Source organism: Emydura macquarii, unplaced genomic scaffold, assembly GCF_026122565.2.
Source record: "Emydura macquarii macquarii isolate MOO-44397 ecotype Brisbane River unplaced genomic scaffold, CSIRO-AGI_Emac_v2 contig_2768, whole genome shotgun sequence".
Classification (NCBI taxonomy): domain Eukaryota; kingdom Metazoa; phylum Chordata; order Testudines; family Chelidae; genus Emydura; species Emydura macquarii.
Window position 1 is genome coordinate 53,059,922 of NW_027132905.1, and position 22,871 is coordinate 53,082,792.

Consider the following 22,871-nt stretch of genomic DNA (forward strand, 5'->3'; position numbering starts at 1 on the left):
GAAGCCACCTTCAGTAGCAGAGGTGCAAGGCTTCCTCAGTTTAATTTCATCTCACAGATTAGCTGCTGGGTTTACAAGAAGAGTGAAGCTCTCCATGGGCTTGCAGAGGAGGGAACTCAGTGCACGGCAGGAAGCGTTTTTGGAATTAAGAAGCAGACTTATGTCAGCATCAATTTTGACTTCCTCTGATCCACAACCACCATTTGCATTGCACACAGATGCAAGTAAGGATGCTGCGGGTGCTGTTCTTAATTTGCAGCCTTCTGCAGGCAAGGAGACACAGTCATGTACACCAGGAAGGCATTGTCCAAGGCAGAGCACAAGGATTTGACTGCTGAGGGTTGCTGTCTGTTGGGACATTTACCAGATACCCTGTACTGGGAAAGCAGTGGCTGTTGGGCACTGGCCATAGATGGTTCCCTGGCTGTGAATTTCCACCAGCCAAAACAGGTAGGGTGCTAGTTCCTTTCCAGTCTGTGCTAGAGGGTTCACCCCACAGGTTAAAATGGCTCAGAAGGGCTACTTGGCAGGATGGGCAGCATCTGGATGAGGTGTAGGCTGGACATACAGCCCTGGTTGAACCTGAAGCCCTGCTGGGCAGGAAGAGGCTGGGCTTGTCTAAAGCCAGGAAGAGGAGAGCAGAAAGGGGCTGCAGCGGGGAGAGTTGGCTGTCCCTCTCAGGGTGGAGAGAAAGGAGTAGGAAGGAGATAGGAAAAACAGCAACAAAGGATGAGACCGCAGGGGCCTTAGCTTCTGATTTTAGGGTCCCTAGGCTGGAACCCAGTGTAGAGGCCTGGCCTGGCTTCCCCTACCCGCCACTGTGGGGTGGCACAGACAGGGCGGTGGACTTTGAAGACTAACTGAGGCAGTTTGTTTAGAGAGATTGATACCCTGGCAGGGGAGAAATGCTAGTGACCTGTCTGGAAGGCCAAGCCAGAAAGAGGAAAATGCTGCAACTCATGGAGTGTGAGAGAAGCCGCTGATTGCGAGATTGGGACAAGGGGGTTGAGAAACCCCAAGAGGTGGTGTCAGCCCAGTGGTGACAGGTCCAGCTGTGCCTTGTGCCAGCTCCTGCACCGTTTGGGGCCACCCCATTGTCCCATCTCCCAGAGCAATCGAACGGGTGGGGAGGGCACAGCTCAGCATCTAAACGTGCTAGGGGGAACTGGGGGAAGATAGGCACACATGCTGCTGCTTGAACTGGGCTGGCACCCCAGCTCTTGCCTTACTCTTCTCCCCCATTCACCCCCATTCTGTTTCCTCCCTGTGCTCCCTGATTCTCCCTATGTGACCCCACTCACCCCCATTCTCCATTCACTCCCTGTAACCCCATTCACCCCATGCTCTCTGCACATGCTGATCCCTGTGCTTTCTCCCCTCCCTGTTTTCCCCCATCCTTCCCCTTCATCCTCCCCCACCCGCCACCACCCCCCACCTGCCGTTATTGGCTTCTGGTCGCCGCTCTTCCCATGTGGTTGTTGGTTGCTATGGAAACAGCGGCTTTGCTGTGGGGTATAAATAAATAACAGCCTGAGCACAGAGGGAGCTGGCAAAGTGTGTGTGTTGGGGGGTGCATCGACCAGCCCTATGTGAGCCCCCTCTGACTCCTGAGTCCTCCCACCCGACTGTGCTCTCAGGGGCCCTGGGGGAGCTGGGTCCCTGCTGCCCTTCCCGTTAGTGGGGGGGTATCCCCTCTCCAGAGCCCATGGGGTTGTGTCTCTGTGTCCCCGGATGGGGCTTTCACAGGCCTTGGCTAGTAGCCAGGGCAGAGACAATGGGATCTGTGCTCTGGTGAGGAGTGGGGCTCGGCCTCAGCATCTGCCCCGCCTGGAGATAAGATGCTCGCCTCCTGCCTTGGCGGCAGCTGGGCTTCAGTTCCTGCAGACAATGACTGCAAACCTGAGCAAGCGGGGGAGTGGTCACAGCAGACACCCCTGCAGGGGCCTTGCATTTGGGGGTCTGACCTCAAAGCAGACCTATTAAAGGGGGCAACATAAGCAGGGGCTGAGTGCCAAGAGCCGCAGATGTGCGCAGGTGGGCCGAGCTAGAGTGGGCAGAGGGGCTCCCTGAGCAACAGATGGCACTGGGCTGACCATAGAATTCCCTCGTTGCTTGGAGGGGCAAGCGAGGATCTAGCTGGCTTGCAAGTGGCGCGGTGTCTCCCAGACAGATGGGCCTTGCTGCTTGCGGCCAGAGGCCTGGCTGGAGTGATCGTTAGGGGACATCATTACTGCGCTCATTAATTCTTTGCACTCAACAACCTCAAACCGTGTTATAAAGATAGGGAAACTGAGTCACAGAGCGGGGAAGGATTTATTGGCAAAAAGGGAGAAGGGTTGCACTCTGTATCAAAAATGGTATTACCTTTTTCTGAGTCACAGACAGCTTGGATGCAGATGAACTTGAATTTTTATGGATCGGTGTCCTGACAGATAAAGCACAGAGTGTCTGCTGTAGACAGCCAAACCACAGTAAGGAACAGGATGACCAGCTTCTTACTCAGCTATCTATAATGTGTAGGGGAAAATATGGCGTGATGATGGGAGGCTTCAATCTCAGTGAGGTGCTGGCGAAGTTCCAGAAGACTGGAAGAAATCCAGGGTTGAGCCAGTATTTAAAAAGAGTAAAGGCAGGTAACCCATGTAATCATTGGCCTTTCAGCCCGACGTCGATTCCAGGCAAAATAATAACAGAGTTGATACAGGCCTCAATTAATAAATATTTAAAAGAGGGTAACATAAATAATGCAAATCAACATGTGTTTAGGGAAACTAGATCCTGTCAAACTAACTTGGGATCTTTTTTGATGAGGTGACAAGTTTGGTCGATAAAGGTTGTGTGTGATGTAATGCATTGAGACTTCTGTAAGGCTTTTAACTTGGAACAGCACAACATGAGAGTGATGCAAAATCAACTTGCCCCATATTAAATGAATTAAAAATTGGCTAACTGACAGGTCTCAAAATGTAACTGTAAATCAAGTGGGTGTGTTTCTAGTGGGGTCCCGTAGGGATCGGTTCTGGGCCCTACGATCCTTAACATTTGTATCAGTGATGTGGAAGAAAACATAAACTCATCACTGATAAAGTTTGCAGATGACATTAAGATTGGGGGAGGGAATATAATGATGTGGACAGGTCACTGATATGGGGAGATCTGGACCGTTTAGTAAGCTGGGCGCAAGCATCAGTTTGGCCAAATACAAAATCATACATCTAAGAAAAAAGACCCAGATCTTCAAAGGTATTTTATGGAAGCTAGGAGCCTAAATAGTTTTGAGGGTCTGGGCCAAAGAATGTCAGCCATGCTTATAGGATGGGGGAGCTCTGTCCAGGGCAGCAGCGACTCTGAAAAAGATTTGGGGGTCATGGTGGATAATCAGCTGAACATGAGCTCCCAGTTCCTCGCTGTTGCCAAAATGGCTAATACAATCCTCAGAGGTATATATGGAAATAGGTACGAATAAGGAAGTCCTATTACCTCTGTACTGGTCACTGGTGGGACCGCTGCTGGAATACCGAGTCCAGTTCTGGGGTCCACAATTTAAGAAGGATGTTGAAAAATTGGAGCTGGTTCAAAGAAGAGTCACTAGAATGATTAAGGGATTGAAAAATATGCCTTATAGCGATAGACTCAAGAGTTCAGTCTATTTAGTTTATCCAGGCAAAGCTTAAAGGGTGACTTGATCACAGTCTGTAGCACATGGGGAACAGAAATTTGTCTTCAATCTAGCAGACAAAGGCTTAACATGATCCAATGGCTAGAAAGTGAAGCCTGGCCAATTCAGATTGAAAGCAAGGCATAGATATTTGACAGTGAGGGTACTTAACAATTGGAACAACTTACCAAAGGTTGTGGTGGATTCTTTATCACTGGAAATCTTTCAATCAAGATGGGTTGTTTTTCTAAAAGCTACACTCTAGTTCAAACTGAAATGCAGTCAGGGGAGTCCTGTGGCTGGTATGATACAGGCAGTCAGATTAGATGATCACAGTGGCCCCATCCAGTCTTATGAACTGCCCCATCCATAGTTAAGAGGGGCATAAACTCCAGGACACTTAATTACATGGCTGCTGCTCTCACCATACAGCCACCTGTCTGCACAGTGTCTTTCTGTACCTTGGGTTAGGAGCAAGAGGTGTCTGTGGTTAATAACGCTCTGAGCCTGACTACAGCAAAATATCTGGAAGGAGTGGAAAGGCTCCCTTGGTTGGCTCAAAACTTTCTGGGTTCCGGCTCCAGGTGGCTCTGCCATGGTTAGGTTAACATAGTATTATAGAGCAGCTTCAAACACAATGAAAGAATGCTGGGAGTTCAAATGGTTTGGGCGTATATTTGACATAACCAGTTGAGAAGTGTTGCATAAATGCTAATTGTTACTCTAATTGTGTGTGTGTGTGAGAGAGGGAGAGAGAGAGAGAGACGGACGGCCTTCCACTGGTACAGAGCAGCGTTGCTTGTGTGTCATACATCCTGCAAGGCAAATGGAGACTCTCTTCTCGGTGCTTTTTGGGGCAGGAGATTGTGAGTTCCTCCCCAGCTGCAGCCATGAAGCTATGTGCGCTGGCTGTGCGTAGCAGAGGGAAGGTCCTAGGCAGTCATGGATTGGCTGCATCGCTCGGATTATTACCTAGCCTGTGGGGCTGAGGCCCAGCCAGGCGGGACTGCTCTAAACAGTGTGTGCAGGAGCCCTGGTTGCTGCCCGGCAGCCAAGAGTTTAATACAGAGATTTTGGTTCAGTGGGGCCAGCAAAACCGTCTCTACCAAAGTGTCAGGGAACAGCAAGGTAGCCGGGAGATTGGGGGGGCTGGGCTCTGGATATGGGGACGAAGTGCTGGGTTGGGGTCTGTGCTGTGCGCAGTGGAGACCATGCTGCAGTGCTGGACTGCAGGACCTATGCTGTGCCGTGGGTGCGGAGCTCTGGAGCTGCCCAGGGTCTCTCAGCCAGGGGCCACCTCCTCAGCTTTCTCACCCACACTAGTAAATCGCAGCCAGCTTCGCTCCCTGGGCCTGGCCCTGCTTTGTCCCCATCTGCGCTTGGCCGACAGGGCTGTGGTCTCCAGGGCAGATGGGGCCCTGCTCATTGACCTGGCAGCTTTGGGAGAAAAGCCACCATCCCCTCCTCCTGCCCTGGGGTTGCCATGGCAACTTCTCTTTTTGGGTAGGCATTTTGAGCAGAAAAGCCAAATCTGCATTTAAAAAGATGAGGGCGGGTGTGAGGGGAGCAGAGCCAAAGGGCCCAAGACAACCTTAACCCCTGGCCTGACCTCCTGCAACTGCACCTGCCTGCCCTGGGGCTGGGCCCCTGGCTGGGCCACTGGTGGCAGCCGGAGGTGAGGGCCCGGGGTGGTGCTGCCTGGGAGGGCCCCGATTCCCTTCCCGAGGCATTGACTCCTGCCTGGATGTCGCCTGGTGAAGGAAGAATGGTTTTTGGAAATGGGGCTGGAGTCTCAGCCCCTGGCACTGGAGCTCCTGGGTCTGGATCAGGGGCACTTTGGCCAGGTCCATGCAAGAAATATTGCGCCAGTCAGCTCTACCAGCCAGCCTCCTCACGGAGCCGCAGCTTAGCCAGCAAGGGAGTGTGGGCAGCACCTTGCCCCACCAGAGCTTGGGAGCACATGGCCAGGGGAGGTCTGTGGGGGGCTGTCTGGTCTTCTCTGCCAGGCTCTAAGCCAGCTCAGTGCTCTGGGGCTTCCCCATGTGGCAGCAGCTGAGTGCACTGGTTAGGGTTGAGGGGCTTGGCTGCAGGTTCAATGTGGCCCCATCCCCTGTTTCAGTTCCCAGGCTGTCATGCGAGGACTGAACTGGGCCTCTGCCCTGCCCTGCCCTGCCGCTACACCACGTCCCAAATCTGCCCTCCTTCCCCCAAACTCCGCTCAGGCTTCAGGAGCTCCCCAGAGCTGCTGCAGCATAGCCTGCGGTCAGGCCTGGCCGCCCTTTGCATCCCCCATGCCGGGCCGAGGCGCAGAATGGCTCTGCTAAGTGCCGGCTCAGAGGGGACCATCTGCTGCAGACTTAGTTCCCGGCTGCTGGATAATTGTGCAGTGGGAGGGCAGGCAGCTCGCAGCCGGAGCAGCGGTCCTGAAACAAGGGCAAGCCCTGCCTGCTGAGAGGCAGCAGCTTTAACCTTTACCCTGCTGAGGGCGTGTAAACTCAGCCTCATTGCATTCTCTGCCCTGTTCGGCCGGGGAGCTGGGCTGAGCCGGGGCTGCCAGGTTTTGAAGAGCTTCGTCCCAGGCTCAGTTCTGGGGCATGTGTGTGCTGAACGCACAGCATCCAGGGGGGTTGGGGTCAATAATTCCAGTTCTGGCCGCATCTCTAGATCCAGTACCTGGGCCCTGGCGCCTTCCCAGCTCCCTCACCCACTCTGGCCTCCTGCTTCAAGCCCACAGACCCAGTGCCAGAGGTCAGCTTGCGAGTGGGTCACTGCCAGGGAGACTGGGCTGGCTGAGAAGCACCCCACACCAGAGCCACACAGCAGCCAGGCTCCCTGTGGGCCTCTCAACCCTCTGTACACAGCCAGTCTGCAGGTGGCACCCACCTGGCAAGCTGCCCCTTCCGGGGAGTAAAACCATCCAAGGCTGCCCTTTCAAGGCTAGGTCCTCTGCTTGGATGCCCAGGCACTGGGTGCCCTCGGAATACCATTGAGAGAGGAAGGCTGGGCGATGTGTCCCTGGACTTAGACGAGCCCTCAGCCCTGTTCAAAGCACCTGAGATCTCCTAGCCCCAGTGGACTGGGACAACATTACTATCCTCATTGCACAGAGGGGAAACGGAGGCACAGACCGCAGCATTGACAAGGTCACACAGTGCTGGAGATGGGGTTAGCACCCCATTTGTAGCCAGGTGCGAAATGCCCTGCTTCCCTGACAGCCGTTCAGTTTGGCCGAGTAGCCATGCAAATGCCCAGTGCGCTCCCTTTTTTTCCCCTTTGTGGTTCCCAGCTCCAATGGGCTCCATTCCCCAATCACTGGAAGATGATTCTAGCTGCCCAGCGTGGCTGGCTCCCCTGGGATCTGCAGTCCCAGCTGAGTGCTTCCTGCCTCTGCCCCCCGACTGGGGACGGGCTCTGGGGTGATGATGTAGAAGGCAGAGTGGTCCACCCCCTGCAAGGCTGGCAGGAATCACCGTGTCTCTGTGCCGGGAAGCCAGTCCATTGGTCAGCAGAGAGGTGGAGGGGAAAAGCCCCGTTTTACCTTGTCACTGAGCGCTCCCTCCTGCAGGACTGGGGCAGGGCCTCACCAACATACTGCACTTGCCCTCCAGGAGTCCTAGGGTGCTGTTGTATCCCTATCCCCGAGAGACCCCTCTGCTTCCCACACAGATTGATTTCAGACAGGATAGGGAATGGTGCTGTACTCAAGCTCTGTCCCAAAATCCAAGCTCCGCCCACAATCCCAGGATTGCCACATATTTCAAAGTATTTTGTAGCAAAATGGTTGACACTGATATCATTAGGCACCAGAGTGACCATCGCTGAGCTGTGTGGTTCCCGTTCCTCTAGCGTTCCAGCCTGCAGGCTCAGGCAGATGTCACTGCAGTGGGTCACATCCCAAAGTTTTCCTTCCTGACTAGCAGGGCTAGAGACGTTAATGTGCAGCTTCTTCTGCCTGACCCAGCTGAGGACCCAGCTGAGGAGGGGAGAGGGCCGGAGGGAAGCAGCAAGGATTCAAGCAACTGCCACTGTCTCCATGGGTAAAACGGGCTCAGAGCGGACTCCGGGATCCCCATCCATGGGGCTCAAACGCCGCAGTGCCTGTGCTCTCTCCCTCATGCCTGTCCCCGTGGTAGCCGTGGGGGCTTGCTAATGTGCCTGGGGGAGCGAGGGAGGGGCGCGCCACTCAGGCAGACACAATAAAGCCACCGAAGTCATGGTCCAGCGCCTCAGGCGTCTCCCCAAAGGGAGTCTGGCCCTGGCTGTGTGGGGGGAGGGGGATGGAAGGGGTGAGGTGCCTCATGCCTGGCCCCTCGGGGTGGGGGCGGCTGTGCCCCCTGTGCAGCTGGATGAGGCTAGCGGGTGGGGCAAGTCCAGGTGTCTGGAACAAAGAGGCGAATGTTCTGCGTGCATGAGCAGGGGCTGCCCTGTGCAGCTGGGAGCGCGCCGGCCTTGTGGTGACGGACGCCCTGCGCTGTGCTTCCCCCTCCAGCATACGCCCAGCTGCAGCCGCACCAGCTCATTCAGCAGCAGAAGCAGATGCAGCACCAATTCGTGATCCAGCAGCAGCAGCAGCTCCAGCCCAGACCTCAGCCTCAGCTCATCCAGGGTGGGGCCGGCGCCTCAACCCAGCTCCAGCCGCTGCCCCCGCCCACACCCAGCCTGGCGGTGCAGCCCAGCCCGCAGGTCCAGCTCCAGAGCCACACTGCCCCCCAGGGCCTGGCCCCCCTGCCCCACCCGCCGCAGTGCCAAGCTTCCAGTCAGCACAAACCCAGTGCCAACCCACCATGCCAGCCCACCCTGCACGCCCCTGGGCTCCAAGCCGTGGGCCCGGCCCAGCCAGCGTCTGACGGCGGGCCTCAGAACGGACACGCTGGCTGCCTGAATCATGCCATGCAGCGCAAGTTCCAGCATGCCTCAGCCGTGATCCTGCAACTCCAGCCAGCTGTAGGGACGGTGAGTGTGGCGCCATCCATGGGGGGCGTCGGAGAGATGTGAACCGTCCTCCTAGTGTAAACGGGTTTGGATTTGCTTGTGACTCAGAGGAGGAAACCCAGGTATCTTATTTTAAATGTTTGATTGTTAACAGTGTCCCACTCAGCTGGATACAGGATTCTTCTTCGCTTCCTGGCCTCAACTGTTGTGGGACATTTCTGTGCTCTGTTAAACAGCCGCCATGTTCCACCCCAGAGGAGCCCATGTTTCACTGCTGGGCAACGTGCTCCCTGTGTTTGGGAGCCCTGGGACTGCCCAGGATTCAGGGCACTGGCTGCTGTTACACTCTCCTTCTTGCATGCCTCCCTCACAGCCTCAGCTCAGCATCCCGGAGAATCCCAGGAAAGACGTCCTTCCTGCTGCTAAGAACGCGGAAACCCTGCCAGCTCAGCAGCAGCCGCCACAGGCTGCCTTGATGCCCCCAGCCACGTCCCCAGACCCAGAGGTCTCTGAGGGCAACAGACCCCCTACTCATGGTAAGGAGCTTTGGCTGTGCAGTGGGGTGTTACCAGGAGCAGCTGCCTTGTCTGTCCCCTGCTCTGAGACCTCACATGGCTTGGCTTAGACGATGAGGAGGTGCAGGGGCCTGGTTAGGAAACGGCAGAGCTGAAGTGTTCAGGGTCAAGCTGGGGCGTGGGGGGAGGTTCCTGAGTGTGGGCAGCACCTTGGAAATAAACTGTATCCCAAGCGTCTTTGCAGCTTCCCTCCCCCTTTCAATCCCCATGTGCCACTCCAGGAGCGCACAGGGCCCATCAGTGAGAATTCCCCCAGAGCAGACAAGGCACACAGCCCTCCCGGGTCCCAGCCCAGCGCAAGTCCAGCCCCAGGAGCAGCTCAGAATGCAGAGCTGTAAATTCCCCTGTGCCCCTCCCCTGCCGACCTCCAGGAGGTGCAGCACTCAAGCGATGCCTAGTGGAGAGAGGAATGCTGGCAAAGGGGTAAGAGATGGATGGCGGGAGGAAGAGGTGAAGAGCCATACCAAGGGAGCTGCAGAGGAGAAGGCTTGGTGCGGCCGGTCCCCTGGTCAGTGGCTCAGTCATGTGGGGGCCTGTCTGCGTGGTCATGTGTGACACCAGTGCTGCGAGGGGCACCCTGACATGGCAAGCCCAATGCTGTGGCTGCCGTGCCCAGGCGGTGATGCTGGCAGTGTAGCAGGCCTGCATGGGTGGTGGCACCAGCTGCATCACCAGGCAATGCTAGGGGTGCAGCGGGTTCCCCGACTGGTGATGCTGGTCCTGCCTGCCCAGGGGAGCTGCACTGGTGCTGGTGCAAGTGCTCAGCGCATCCACGAGCTGGCAGCTCCCATCTCTGGGGAGCCAGGGCCCAGTTCACCCTGCAGAGAGGGCCGCAGCACAGAGATGCCGTGCTGATGAGTGCTGTAGAAGTGCCATGGAGGGGTGGATTCCAGCTGTGTGCTTTACACCAAGAGATGGGAGCAAGGTACCACTCACCTTCAAACTATCACCTTCCCCACGGCACTGAGCACTGCTGCTCTGACCCTGCATGGCACCCACTGAGAAAGGTCCCCTGACGGCTGGCTAGGGTGGGAGAAGCCTGGGGGAACCTGCCTTAGGCCCGTCTTAACTCCAGGCCTCCTGCAGCCTAGCTGAGAGCAGAAAGCTGTGATGAATCCCTTGTTCCCTACCCTGCGTTTGGCACAGCTAAGCATAGAGGCCTCTCTCTCTAGGGCAGGAAGCCCAGGCAGAGATGTGCCCAGTGCATCATTAAAGGGTGCTGCCATGGCTCACTGGCCCCACAGTTAGGTCTGGCTGATTTTATAAACCCAGAAAATTTGCCAGGATTTTATTTTGTTTTAATCCCAATGCAAAGAGCGTGGGGTTAGATTCTGCATTTCCAGCCCCGCCATCACAGCACTGTGCCAGTGCGTGGGAGCCAGGCGAGGAAACTGACCAATTGGCCTATGGGCAGCAACAACTCAGATGGCAGGGATGTGGCACGAGATTTGAGATGCCCTCTGTGCTGCAGTGACGGCAAGCAGCACGAATAACAAAGGGCAGGAAATGGCCATAGGAGCTGTCAGGTGAGATCAGAGGAGGCCTCCATCCAGTCCAGTGTCCCTAGCCAGAACCACTGCAGTCTGATCACCCCCTCGGAGGGCAGCTGCCACGTGCCTGGGGCAGGAGGGCTCTTCTCCCCACACCCAGATGTTCTCGTTATTCCAATGTCTGATCGTTCCCCGCCCTGGCTTGTCTTGAACAATTGGATTCGCAGCCAGTCAGCGGACAGGCCTGGGGTGGAAACGTTACGTTCCCCTGGACAGTCAGCCCTTGCGTGCCAAGTGCCGGGGGCGCTCTCAGCATGGGGCCAGCCTCATTAATGCCATCTGCCCGCTAAGTAGAGCCAGGCTCCCCTGAGACATCAAGCCCCTGCGACGTTCTCCTGGGCTGCAGACCCGGCTGACGTGAACCCGTCTGTCAGAGTCACTGGGCTGAACCCAACCCCACAGCCTCCTATGGCGCAGCGGCTTCTGCTCCCGGCAGAGGGAAAGGGGATGGGGCATCACAGCAGCAGATGCTTCTGGCAAGGGGTGCTCTCATCCTTAGGGGCCTGTATGGGGAAGTACTGTGAGTTTGTGCGTCGGGGGGTCATGTACTGGATTGTGGAGCTGTGCAGGGGTGGGTGTGAGTTTGTGAAGGGGTGGGGTGTGTTATGGGGCTGTGCACTGTGTGTTGGATTGTGCAGGGCTGGGTGGGTGTGTCTCAGAGGAGTGGGGTGTGTTGTGGGATTTGCACTGTGAGCGTGATGGGTGTGCAGGGATGGGTGTGTCTCGGAGGGGTGGGTGAGTGTGGGATTGTGAAGGGGTCGGGTGTGTTATGGGGCTGTGCACTGTGTTGCGGTGTGTGGAGCTCTTTGTGCAGAGCTGGTTTGATCATTTATCCAACAAACTCATGTTTTCCGCGTCATTTTCCCAGGTTGGAATATAACTGCCCCAGTGACTCCATTTCTCATTCTTTGCCCACTGTAGTGGGCCTGGAGGCCTGTGTATCGTGTGATTGTGTGTGTGGGGTGCAAGGGTGTCAGGGATAGTGTGCAGGCGTGATCGCAGCAGGGATCATACTGAGCAAACCCTGGCTGGGCCTGGGGCAGAGTGCCCCCTGCACACAGAGGGGATCTGAGCTGGAGGAGAATACCCCAGCGTTCCCCTGCGGCCCTGCAGCTTGGCCCATCCCTCGCACTGATGCAAAGTGCAGGGAAGGCCTTCCACCCCCACTTTGCACTGGTGCAAATGAGGCTCAGAGCAATGGAAAATCAAGCCCACAGCACTGGGCAGACCGCAGAGCTTGCTTCTCAGCTGGACTGCACCAATCTGAGGAGCCCTAATCCCTGGCTTCCCTGAAGAGGCGGCTGCACTAAGACTGGGAGAAGGAACCTTCAGGAGACAAGGGCCTCCTGGTTTCCTGAACAGTGCATCAGCAACGCTGATTCCAGCCAGCGAGGCTATTTGCTCTCTGCCAGGCAGGGACGGAAAAAAGGGCTTTTGCCAAGAATACAGGGAGTGGTTGCTCCATGGTGGTTCACTCCTGGGGCAGGACCAAGGACAAGGCTCAGGCTTGGGCCAAGGGTGGAGGGCGGATGAGAGAGGCTGGAGGTAGGCTCAGCTGCATCTTTCCCAGAGGTGGTGCTTTCAGCCTGACCTCTACCCAGCTCGCTCTCACCTGCTCTTCTCTACCAGAGATGGGATGATTGTGGGATTCACATTCGTCCCCAGCTAGCCGGGTATTCCCCAGCACAGGCTGCTGCCTGTGTTGCCCGTCCCTGTTGGAAATCATGCAGGACCCTTGGAGTGTGTAAAGTCCCCACTTAGTGCGGGCAGCTGCAGGGTTTCCCATGCTTGGTCAGGCCCTGCGCACCCCATCCACCTTGCATTTCTAGAGCTCCCTGCAGGATCCCAAAGCCCTGCGAGGTAGGGCAATGGTCTTATCCCCATTCTATAAATGGAGAAATGGAGGCACAGAGTGGGGAAATGACTTGTTTGAGACCAGATGATGAACCTGTGGAAGGCTAGGGAAGAGAACCCAAGAGTCATGACTTCAGTCCCTAACTCCAGTTACTAGATAAGACGCCTTCCTTCACATCTATACAGGAACCCCTCCAGTGAGCGCTGAATGCAGCTGTGTCTGGGGTAGGACATGTAAAATCGCTCCACAATAGTTTAGGACAGGAAGCAAAGTAGAAGAGTGCAATGAATTGAAACTGCATCTGGAGATTTAGAGAGACAGGTTGTAGCTAGGCGTGTGGAGTTCAGCCAGGACACCCAAGCTAATGTAATGCTCAGGCAAAGTGCCATGGGACCAGCTACAGGTGGCCAGAGTCTCTGGCGCACATCTTGTTTGAAAGAGTCCAGCCCCCCTGCAAGGTCCTGCTGGGGTACTGGCTCAGCTCCACCACTTCACTGCCCCGGGGCGTTCTTTGGAGCTTTCCTGTGTCCTGAGGAAACTCCAAACCACAGCCCCAAAATAGCAGCCGGGGGCTGGACATTGTGTGAGTCCAGCAACCAATGAGAAAGCCCGGAGCAGCTCCACTTTGAGACAACTCCCCCACTTCCCCAGGGAGCTGCCCAGCCCACAGCCACATGCTGGGGGGGCTATGGACGGGACATCTGTGCTGGCAAACCCCCTTGGGTTACACACAACATCCCTCCCCCACCCAGTCCCGGCAGGCATTCCCATCTGCCGGCGCCTGGGGGCCTCTGAGAAGTGCATTTGTTGTGTCCTCCCTGGCTGGGGGCACTAGCTGCCCCCTCATGGGCAGCCTCAGCAGAGAGGCTGAGGACTGAGCTGGCCTTGCAGACTGAGCCACCCGCAGCCAGACAGGGCTGAGGCACCTTGATAGGGGCAATGCATGGGGGAGGTTGCCTGCACTGGAGTCAAAAGGCAACAGGCTCCAGCTGCAGCCTCTAGGCCTTGAAACAAGCAAAAAGGAGCAACCCCTCCACCGCCCGCCAGGCTCTACTCACAGCCGAATTCAGGCATGGCCTGGGTGGAGACTGATCCCAGCCAGGCTGTGCAAAGCTGCCCCCTCATCCCACTGACTGCCTCTTCCCCGCACCCCGGTTACCACTGGCACCAGGAGCGGGGACCTGGCAGTAGGGGCTCAGCCCCCGCAGCTGCTGGCTGAGCCACTGCAACAGTGTCCCCCCCCCTCACTCCCTCCTGCATGACTCAGTTTGCTTGGGGGCTGGTCTGGCCTGCAAGGGGCGAGGATTCCTGCAGTTAAACCTGTGGGGCCAGGTCAGGTTCAGGTGGAGCTGGAGCTGGAGAGAGGAGGGGTGGCAGTGCAGTGTCTAGTCAACTGCCCTGATGTGCCCCAGCCTGACCTTGGAGGGGCTGTCAGCAGGAGCAAGGGGAAAAGTTTGTGTCCCAGCTTTGTTACCCCCTTCCTGTGTACAGATTGGGGGGGCACTGGAAGCTTTAAGCCACATTCATGCTTCTCAGACTCTGGGCTGCTCTGAATTATGCTAATTTCCCACAACCCCATGTTGGCCACGGACAGCAGAGAACAGTTGGAGAGCAGGAGCGCTCCGGGCGCACCCCTCCAGGCCTGCACAGCTCCCTGAAAGCACAGGCTGGGAGAGGCATTGGCCTGGAGTCCTCACAGATGTTTCCCTGGGGTGCCTTCAGGCCCCCTTTTGCCTCCAAAACAGCATAAAGGAACTGAAAGCAACAGAAACAGGCCCAGAGAATCCAGGGGATTTTTCCTGCCAGAAACTGATGCTCCTGAAGATCAAGTGGGAGCCTAAAACTCTGGAATGTGCCCTTCTCTTAGGGGCCTTGTATGGACTCAGCAACCCAGCTAAGCACCTTGGTTGGGAAATGTGGTTGCTAACCTCAGTGTTAGCATGGATGTGAGAGAGACAGAGAGTTCCCCCAGCTCCACACCAAGAGGGCCGGGAGCAGAAAGGACAGGAGATCTTGATACATTACCTCTTTATAATCTCTTGCAGCCATTTAAGGTCATCTGGCTCCTTTTGTAGCAGAGGGAGTGTTAGCCCTGTGTCTGGGCCACACTTCAGCCTGGGTGGATTTATTCAGCCCATCTAGAGCCCCTTGAGGCACCAACTAAAGACGTTGTGTTTCACTGAAGTCTTGGAGAATGGGAGAGATGCTGCTAGAGTGGAGAGAAGCAAACGTGGTACCCAAAAGTGAGGCAAGATATTGGCAGTTACCACTGGGAATTGAGCATCTAGGCTGTTTTGCATTGCAATGGTTTCTGGGTAGACACCATGTCTTCCCCACCAGTAGTCACTGCATAAAGACTTACTTCCTCGCATTGCTATGGAGCTTCCCCTTCTGAAGGACCCAAAAATACAGGACACACAATGGCCTGTGATCCTGATCTGGTTCCCTTACACCAGTGTAACTCTACAGACTTCATGTGAGTTAGTCCTGATTTACACAGGTGTATGTGAACTCAGAATCAGGCCCTGTATGTACATTGCCTTATCCACCACTGAAATTCAGACACTCTGTGATGAAATTATCCCACCCCCCTTTTCTCCTGGCATAAGTGAGGGACGTAGCTGTGGGTAAGGCGGTGTAAGCATACTGCCTGTCTACTCCAGCTGCTTCTGGCTACGGGAATACCCCTTGAGGCAAGTGAGTGGCTGGATGTCAATCAGCGAACGCTGTGGCTGTTTTGATTTACACGGGGCCTGCAACAGGTCTGGGGAGTCACCAAGGTTGGGTCCAGTTACATTTATTTGCCCACCACCTCAGGTCCTTCACCAAGTACATCTCAGACAGATCCTGTCTAGCTAATCTAATCCATCACCTTGTCTACACTACTTAAAAGTTTTGCCGATTTAACTATATCTGAATATAGTTAAACCACCACACCCCTCTAGTGCAGATGTGTATATCGGGGAACTGGCATCAACTATACTGGTATAGTCACTTCTATACCAATATAACTCTACACTAGGGTTTTTAATGGCATAAATATGCTGACAAAACTTTTAAGTGTAGACCAACCCTTAGGATGTTATCCAGCTGCCCATTACCATAGTATCTGGGCACCCTCCACGTAAAATCAAGAGCAATAGCTAAATCCCTTGGCACCTTGTGTATTGCAAACAGCCATTGCTTTACTTGTGTGGCTAAAACCATGTGAAATCATTACAAGGGAAAGTGCTTGTAAAACCTCTGATTTGTCCTTATTTCAGTATCTCTCACTGTTCAGGTAAAACAAACATTAGCATCCTGTGGCACCCTTTGGTTACCTCAGTTTCATTTCAAGGCTCTTAGCACTGCAGCCTTGGGCTGTAAACTCTGCAGAGGAAATATAAAAACATTGTTTCCACTGGACTTAATTTTTTTTAAGCCATGGACATTTATTTCGGTTTGTTTTATACAATCCAAATTGTACAGTAAATAGGCACTAGCAGAGGCCTTTTAACCAGGTATGCCCAGCTCAGAGATCATTATTGTTCATCTATAATAACTCTCTCTTTATGTAGGAAACACTGCAAAGTTTAACTACACATTGCCACAGAAACAGTGTCCCCTTGACAGTCTGGGTTGTTTCCTAGCAGTCAGGCTGGTAAAGGAACCAATAGGAAGGCAGGATTCCAAAGACAGAGCTCCATTAGATTTATAATACACAGTAATCTTCAGTATATTTACAAAGTGTATTTACAAAGTCCAGAGCATTCTGCAAATATTTGCTTTAACACATGGGGAAACTGAGGCTCAGAGCAGAAGAGGGCTTTGCTCTAGGTTATCCAGGGGAGCCGAGCCACGGTTAGTGCCAGATTTAGAACTCGGGGGTCCAGGGCTCCCAGCCTTGTGCTCAGACCATCACATGATGATAAATCTACCACTGACTTGCTGCTTGGTCTTGGGTACATCACTGAGGCTAACATTTCCAAAAGCACCAACTAATTCTGAGCATCTCCATCTTCAGCTGCCCAACCTGAGACTCCTGGAGCCTGATTTGGAGAGGTGCTGAGCACCCACAACTCTATTTGAAGCTAGTGGAAGTTTCATGTGACTTCACTTTACCGGGAGGTCAACTGTTCTATGAACAAAATGTCCACCACAGCTAGCAGGTGCCGCACACCCTGACAGAGCCACACCGGAGCGGATAGACTAGAACTGTAAAGTGCGTGTCTGCAAGTGCCGGATTTGACATCTATGTTGTGCAATGTGTCTGAGAATGGTGCATGTCAGTGTGTATGTGTATAGAGTGTGTGTAGGGGGGGAGGGAGGGAGGGCTTGGTGTGAGAGTTTGTATAGCGCATGTGTGTGGATTTGTGTATGGGGGGTGTGCGTGACAGTCGTTTCTTTGTTAACGTTGACAAGACATAATACAATTAAATTGTAGTCATGTGGTTGAAAATCCTTTTAACAATCCCCTCCTCACAACTGACTAGCAGCACGGCGCGGTCTGTCTGTCTGTCTGCAGCCTGGCTAGCCTGCCGTGCGGGGGGCGCCCAGAAACGCGCGGCGTTGACATTCCGCTTGCTCGCTTCCAACACGGGCCCTGCCCACGGCGCGTGGAATGTGGCAGGGCTGGTCCCTGCCTCCCTCCCTCCCTCCCCGCTGAAGTACCAGCCGCGTCCGTGCGCCCCCGGCCCGGCCCGGCCCCTGTCCCCTCCCCAGCCGCCGCCTGTCCCTGCCTCTCAGCTTTGTCTGCCCCCGGGCCGCAGCTGGCCGGGAGCCGTCGCCGGAGAGGCAGCGCCTCCTGGCCCGGGTCTGGGCCCCAGCCTGCCGGCTGTGCGCGCTCCGTGCGGCGCGGGGGGCTGCTTTATTCCCGCCCGCCCGCCCGGTCCGGGACCCTCCTTTGCTCCCAGCCGGTGCGTCCCGGGCCCCGCTGCTGCGCGGAGCCGCCTCCGGGGCCCGACTGGGCCTGTCCCCACAACCGCCGGCCGCCCCCCCTCGCAGGCGGCGCTTGGGGGGCAGGCTCCCGGCTCGCCGCGCCGGGATTGGAGGCGGACCCGGCCGGGCGGCCAATGGCAGCCGTCGCCGTGCGTGGCCCGGGCGGCCTTACAAAGAGCGGCCGACGCGCCCTGCCCGCCCCGCTCCCCCCGCAGCCCGGGCGCAGGCTGCGCGCACTCGTATTGTCTGCGCCGCCGCCGCCGCCGCCGCCGCCTCGCCCGGATCCGGAGCCACCAAGCGCGGCCTCCCCGGCCCGGGGACTGCGGTGCCGGCCGCTAGCGCCCGCTGCTCGGCGCCCGCGTCGGGCCTGACGCCGCCCCCGCTGCCGGGGCGAAGACGCGGGGTTCCGAGCGGGCCGCTGGCCCGGTGATGTGCGCCCCGTAAGCAGCGCCGCGGAGCCGGAGCGCAGCGCAGCGCGCCGCGGAGCGGACAGAGCCGGACCCCGGGGCCGCGTGGGGCCTTTTCCGCTGCCCCCAGCGCCGGGGCGGCGGCTCGGATCCTTTGTCTCGGCCTCCCCCGATGCCCCGGCGCAGGCGGCCGGAGGCTGCATTGGGTGCCCCGGGCCGGAGCTAGCTCCCCTCCCCGCCGTAGGGCCAGGGCGGAGGGCGAGGCGGCCGGGCCGGGCCTTTGTTTGTGCCGAGAGCTTGTGCAGGCGATGGGACTGCGGGGGCGCCGCCCCCGGGCGGAATCGCGGGACCGGCCGCTGCGCCTTTGACTCGCCCAGGTTAGTGCTCTTGGGCTCCGGGTAAACAGAGCGGGGCGGGGCCGCTCTGCGAGCGAGCTTAGCTCGGCTCGGCGGCGCCCGGAGCAGGGGAGGACACGGGTGTGGAGCAGGGAGCCCAGCTGCCCAGGGCTCTGCGTTTTGATTCCGGGGGCGGGGGGTGCAGGAGCCAGGTAAGTTTCTCAGCTCAGCCGACCCCAGCTGCCCCTGGGAGCTGCTAGCGCCAGTCCCGGCCTGTGCAGTGAGAGGACAATGCGGGGAGAGTGGCTGTGCGCTGGAGTTTGCTGGGTCAGGTGAGCAGGCGGGTGGGTAGATTGCCTGTTGCATCTTGGCTAGACGGAAGCTGTAGCTGGCACCGGCACGCAGGAAAAATCCAGCTCCTGATGGAGCGGGTTCTGAGGGGACTCCCAGATCCGGATCCTGCTGGAACCAGTGTGTGTGCACATTTGTGACCTGGCTTTCTCAGGTGTTGAAGATCCATAGTTCCCAGTGACTTCATCAGGCACTGTGGGCACCCAGCAACATCCGGCCTGGGCCCTGGAAGTAGTCAGTGGTCAGTGTTGATGCAGAGTGAGCCACAGGCCCGAGAGGCCTGGACATACTGTAATTAAGTGGATGAAAACCCTGGAGCCATCAAGACCCCAGCACCTCACACTAACCTCCAAGTAGAGGGTGGGTAAGTTTGCGTGAAACAGCCAAACTGTGATCGGAGCTACATTGTGTGACCCAGGCCTGGAGGGGGCAGGATAGGCCATAGGCCCGGGATATCATGTGTGCCAGGCCCTGTTCTTCCCTCTGCTCCCAGCCTGGCATATCTAGGTGGAATGAGGTCAGCCTGTGTGTTTTGCATTACTGCTGCACAGATGGTGATGGGAGAGGCAGTGAGCTGAGCATGGATCTTCTGGTGAGGATTTCCCAGGCCCCAAACGATCCCTGTTCTGTGTCCCTTCTGCTTCTGGTCTGGGGGAGGGGGGTTTCCCTTGGAATGCTCACCATATGGCAGGGAGGTGGGGCTTGCTGCTTCAGGGGGATAAAGAGTCTTGCTTTTAGACCGGGCTGGTAGTGACAGAGGAGTGCTGCTCTCGAATGGCTGCAGAGGAGCCTCTGTGTGCAACGAGTTGAGGGGTCTTAGACAGGTGTCTACATCACAAATCCACCCTGGCAGCTGTTGGGGCCACGAGTCTGGCAGGCTCTGCAGAAAGGAAGTGGATGAGTGGGCTCTGGAGACTGAGCTCCCCTTGCTACGGGAGGGGCACACTAGCTCAGGGAGGAGCAGTGCTGTGCCCCTGCAGTGGATGGAGGCCTCTGGCCCTTTTTTGCAGTTAAAGGAGCATACAGGAGAAACCAAAGGTCCCTAGTGTCCTGGCTGTGTGGCCACCCCCACTGTCTCCGAGCACTGACCAGCCTGGGCTGTCCGCAGCAGCATGTGGCATGGGACTCCACCGATCAGCTCCAGTTGCAAATGCTGCTTTCCCCTTGGGGCATGCTGCAGAGATGCTCCATTTCAGCACCGAAGGTGACCACAGCCCACCTGCCCCAAGCACCCTTTGCACAACAAGAATCACCCCCTGCCCCCAAACCACTTTCCTGGGTGGCCAGCACCTTGTATATTCTCACAACGTCATCGCTGCCAGCTTTGCTTTTGATGCAGTTGATCTCTCTGGGCTTCTGGAGCAGCTGGAGTCTTGAGTTCGGTCTGCTTCTGGACTTGCTAATACCTCATCCTTTGTTCCTGGGTCTGGGTGGCCTGTGCCCACCGTTCTGGAGTGTCCTGTTGCTTGCTTTGACCTGGATCATCTCCTCTGTGGGGCTGACCCCCTGTGCAGCAGCTCCTGAGACTCGCTCCTGGACCCTCCATCCCCATCTGCCATTTCCTTTGGTTTCTGCTCCAGAAAACCCCCCTGAAGCATGTTGACTCCCTCCTCATCCTGGCTCCTCAGTGCCATTGTTCTTAACTCAGGCTCCCACTTTGCTCCAGTCCCAGGAGCCTCCAGATGATCCGTGGCCCTGAAGCTACTTGTTCCTGCCTCTGCCGTCGGTCTGTCACCCTGTCAGCAGCACCACCCCATGGTCTATATGGTGGCCCTGCTGTGGCTGGACTCTGTCTCTTGTGATGCAGAACACTGCATCCAACCTTGCAGGCTTCCCAGCCACTTCCAGGCTTAGTTGGTTTCCCCTTCTGGCTTCTCTAGTCACCCCACCTGTTCTCTGATCACACGGGCCCTTCTCTGGGGAGCAGACAGGTGCTGGTGTCCCCATCCTGCTGCCCCTTGGGAGCCACCCTCAGCTGGCTTCCCTGTGAATTTTCCTTTTCATTATGGGATTGAAGTGTTGCTCCTCTTCCTTGTCTTCCGCCAGGGCACAGACCCTGAGCCTTGCATCATTACTCATGTTACCAGAGGGCTGCTCCATCCAGTCTGCCTGCCCCGGGGTGCTTGAGGGGAGCTTCCTTGCGGCCCCCACCCTTCTGAGTGTGGCTGAGATGTAGGGAGCCCAGAGGACCCTAGCCTGCACTCAGGAGCCTTGAATCGGTCTGTGTTCCTGTGCTGCTCTCCTCCCCGGGGCACCCTGTCCTACCCGCTGCGCTGTAATGGGATGGGGGCTGCAGGCCAGCCTGAGAGGGGAGTGGGGCTGCATCTGTATGTGGGGGAGCAGTAGGGAGAGGACCCCCAATTCCAGCCATTGGGCAGAGGAGGGGGCCCTCTCACTGCACAGGTGGTGGTTTCTTGGGCCTGTCTCAATGCGGGGGCTGCACTAGATGATCTCTTGAAGCCCCTTCTAGCCCTACCTTTCTAGGATTCTCAGCCCCCTCTTCTGCCTCCTGCTGCCCCATCTCGGCCCACTCCACTTCCGTCCGTTCCCTTCACACGCAGCCTGTGTGCTACACTACCTGCACACGCCGCCGAAGGCTGCACCGTGCTGTCAGTGCATTGCATGCGCTGACTATACTCCCAGCCAGCTACTGAGACAACTTTCCCTGCATTCCCACCCCTGCCAGATCCATGGCTGGCAACCAGCTAACTCCCACCCCTTTCCCAGCCTGCAGCCTCTCCAGGGGCACTGAGTTACCCCACAGCCTGCTTGCCCCGTGGCCTAGCTACATTGTTCTCTAACTGGAGCCAATGAGACTCTAGCGGGGCAGGGCCCAGCCAGCGCATGCGGGTTCTGGGAGCCTCCTGCTCCCAGCCACACTGGGCCCCTCCTGTGCATGTGTTTAATGTTCAGTGACTGATGTTTGCTGGGAAGGGGGCGGGGAGGTGCTAGGGACAAGCACAGGCGAGTGGGGGAGCGGAAAGGGACCTGCTTTAGAGTCCACTGGGTGAAACCACAAGCCTTGCCAGAGTGTCACCAGCTCAGGTCAGCAAATCCCTTTCTGCCCTGTGAAGGGGGGAGGAGAAAACTCCGCACTCTGGGTGGGAAAGGGTGCATGTGCTGGGGGGGATGAAAGGAGGCTGGTGCTTCCCGCTGCCATGGATGTAAGTTGTGCTGGTGCCACAGTGATGTGGGTGAGAGAGCTGGCTGTGCTACGGACATGTACGCTGTACAGACCCAGCTTGAGCACAAGGTTTGCCTGTGGGCTGCTGCGTTAATGGCCTCTGAGCCCACACTGCTTCCTGTGAGGGATTCTGGGTAGTGTAGTCCCAGGCAGACTCCCTGCAGTGAGAAGGACTCTCATAATCTCTCTCAGAGAAGCGCTGGCACTTCATGCCCCTGGAGCTGCTTTGTGGGGCTGTCAGCCCGGCGCTGCCCCTTGTGTTTCTTTGAGCAGTCATAGTGAGAAGAGGCGCCATAGTTGGGTGCCATGGTCACTTGGGGGATGGCACAGCTTTGCCATGGGAAGGGTGGCCCATGTGGGCTCCTTGCTGCTAAGACAGAGGCAGATGCTGTCTGTTTTCCTTGGTTTCTCCCAGAGCCCTCTTGTGCTCTGGTGCGGGAGATCCCCTGACTGTGCCCTGCTCACACTGTTCTCCTAGCTTTCACCCCTGCCCTGGTGGCCGGAGCAGCCTCTTGGGACATGTTGGATCCCTCAAGTCCCAGGGGCTCTCCCCAGTGTGGCAGCCTCTGTTAAAGGGTCTGGTGTCCCACGCATGTGGCCTCATCTGGCTCTGGTTCAGCTCTGACCCAGAAGAGCCGCCGTCGGACTTCATGGGCCCCGGTTCCATAAGGGCTCTGCACCCAGCATGCCTCTTCTGCTGAGAGTCTGGCCTTGTGGAGCCTCCAGGCTGTGGCTGCTATGGCTGAGGAGGGAGTGCTGGTGCTCCCTGTGGTGGCATTTACTAGATACCTGCCCTTGTGGGACTAGGCTGAGACCTGCCAAACTTGGTTCACGTGGGGCCAGAGAGCCACGGTGAACAGGAGGTGCTGCCAGTCTGGGCTCGGCCCAGACACATTCTCTAGCAGCCAAAGGCTCCGTAGCCAGTTCCTGGCCCCTGAGTCGTGTGAGCCCTGCTCTCCTGTCGCAACCTTTCCTGTTCTCTTCTGTACAGATTCTTACACCTCTGTGATACCTTAGCATCGTAACCTAGAGCTGCCTGGACAGCTTTGTGGTCTGGCTCAGCCCAGGATCTCTGCAGTGCACCACGCTGCTGGCCTAGCCCTGCCC

At 56.9% G+C, this 22,871-nt stretch overlaps 1 protein-coding gene across 5 annotated transcripts in view; it reads left to right on the forward strand.

The window, feature by feature from the left end:
* PHC2 (polyhomeotic homolog 2) overlaps positions 1–22,871 on the forward strand; it is a 57,344-nt gene that overhangs the window by 23,966 nt on the left and 10,507 nt on the right. For 2 of the 5 annotated variants that reach the window (XM_067566329.1, XM_067566325.1), the window contains 2 exons: positions 8,148–8,611; positions 8,964–9,126. In XM_067566329.1, coding sequence (XP_067422430.1) covers positions 8,148–8,611; positions 8,964–9,126 — 627 coding nt within the window. Of the gene's footprint in view, positions 1–8,147; positions 8,612–8,963; positions 9,127–17,752; positions 18,272–18,927; positions 18,945–19,131; positions 19,173–22,871 lie in introns of those variants that run through there. The other 3 variants (XM_067566327.1, XM_067566326.1, XM_067566328.1) reach the window with 3 other exon arrangements.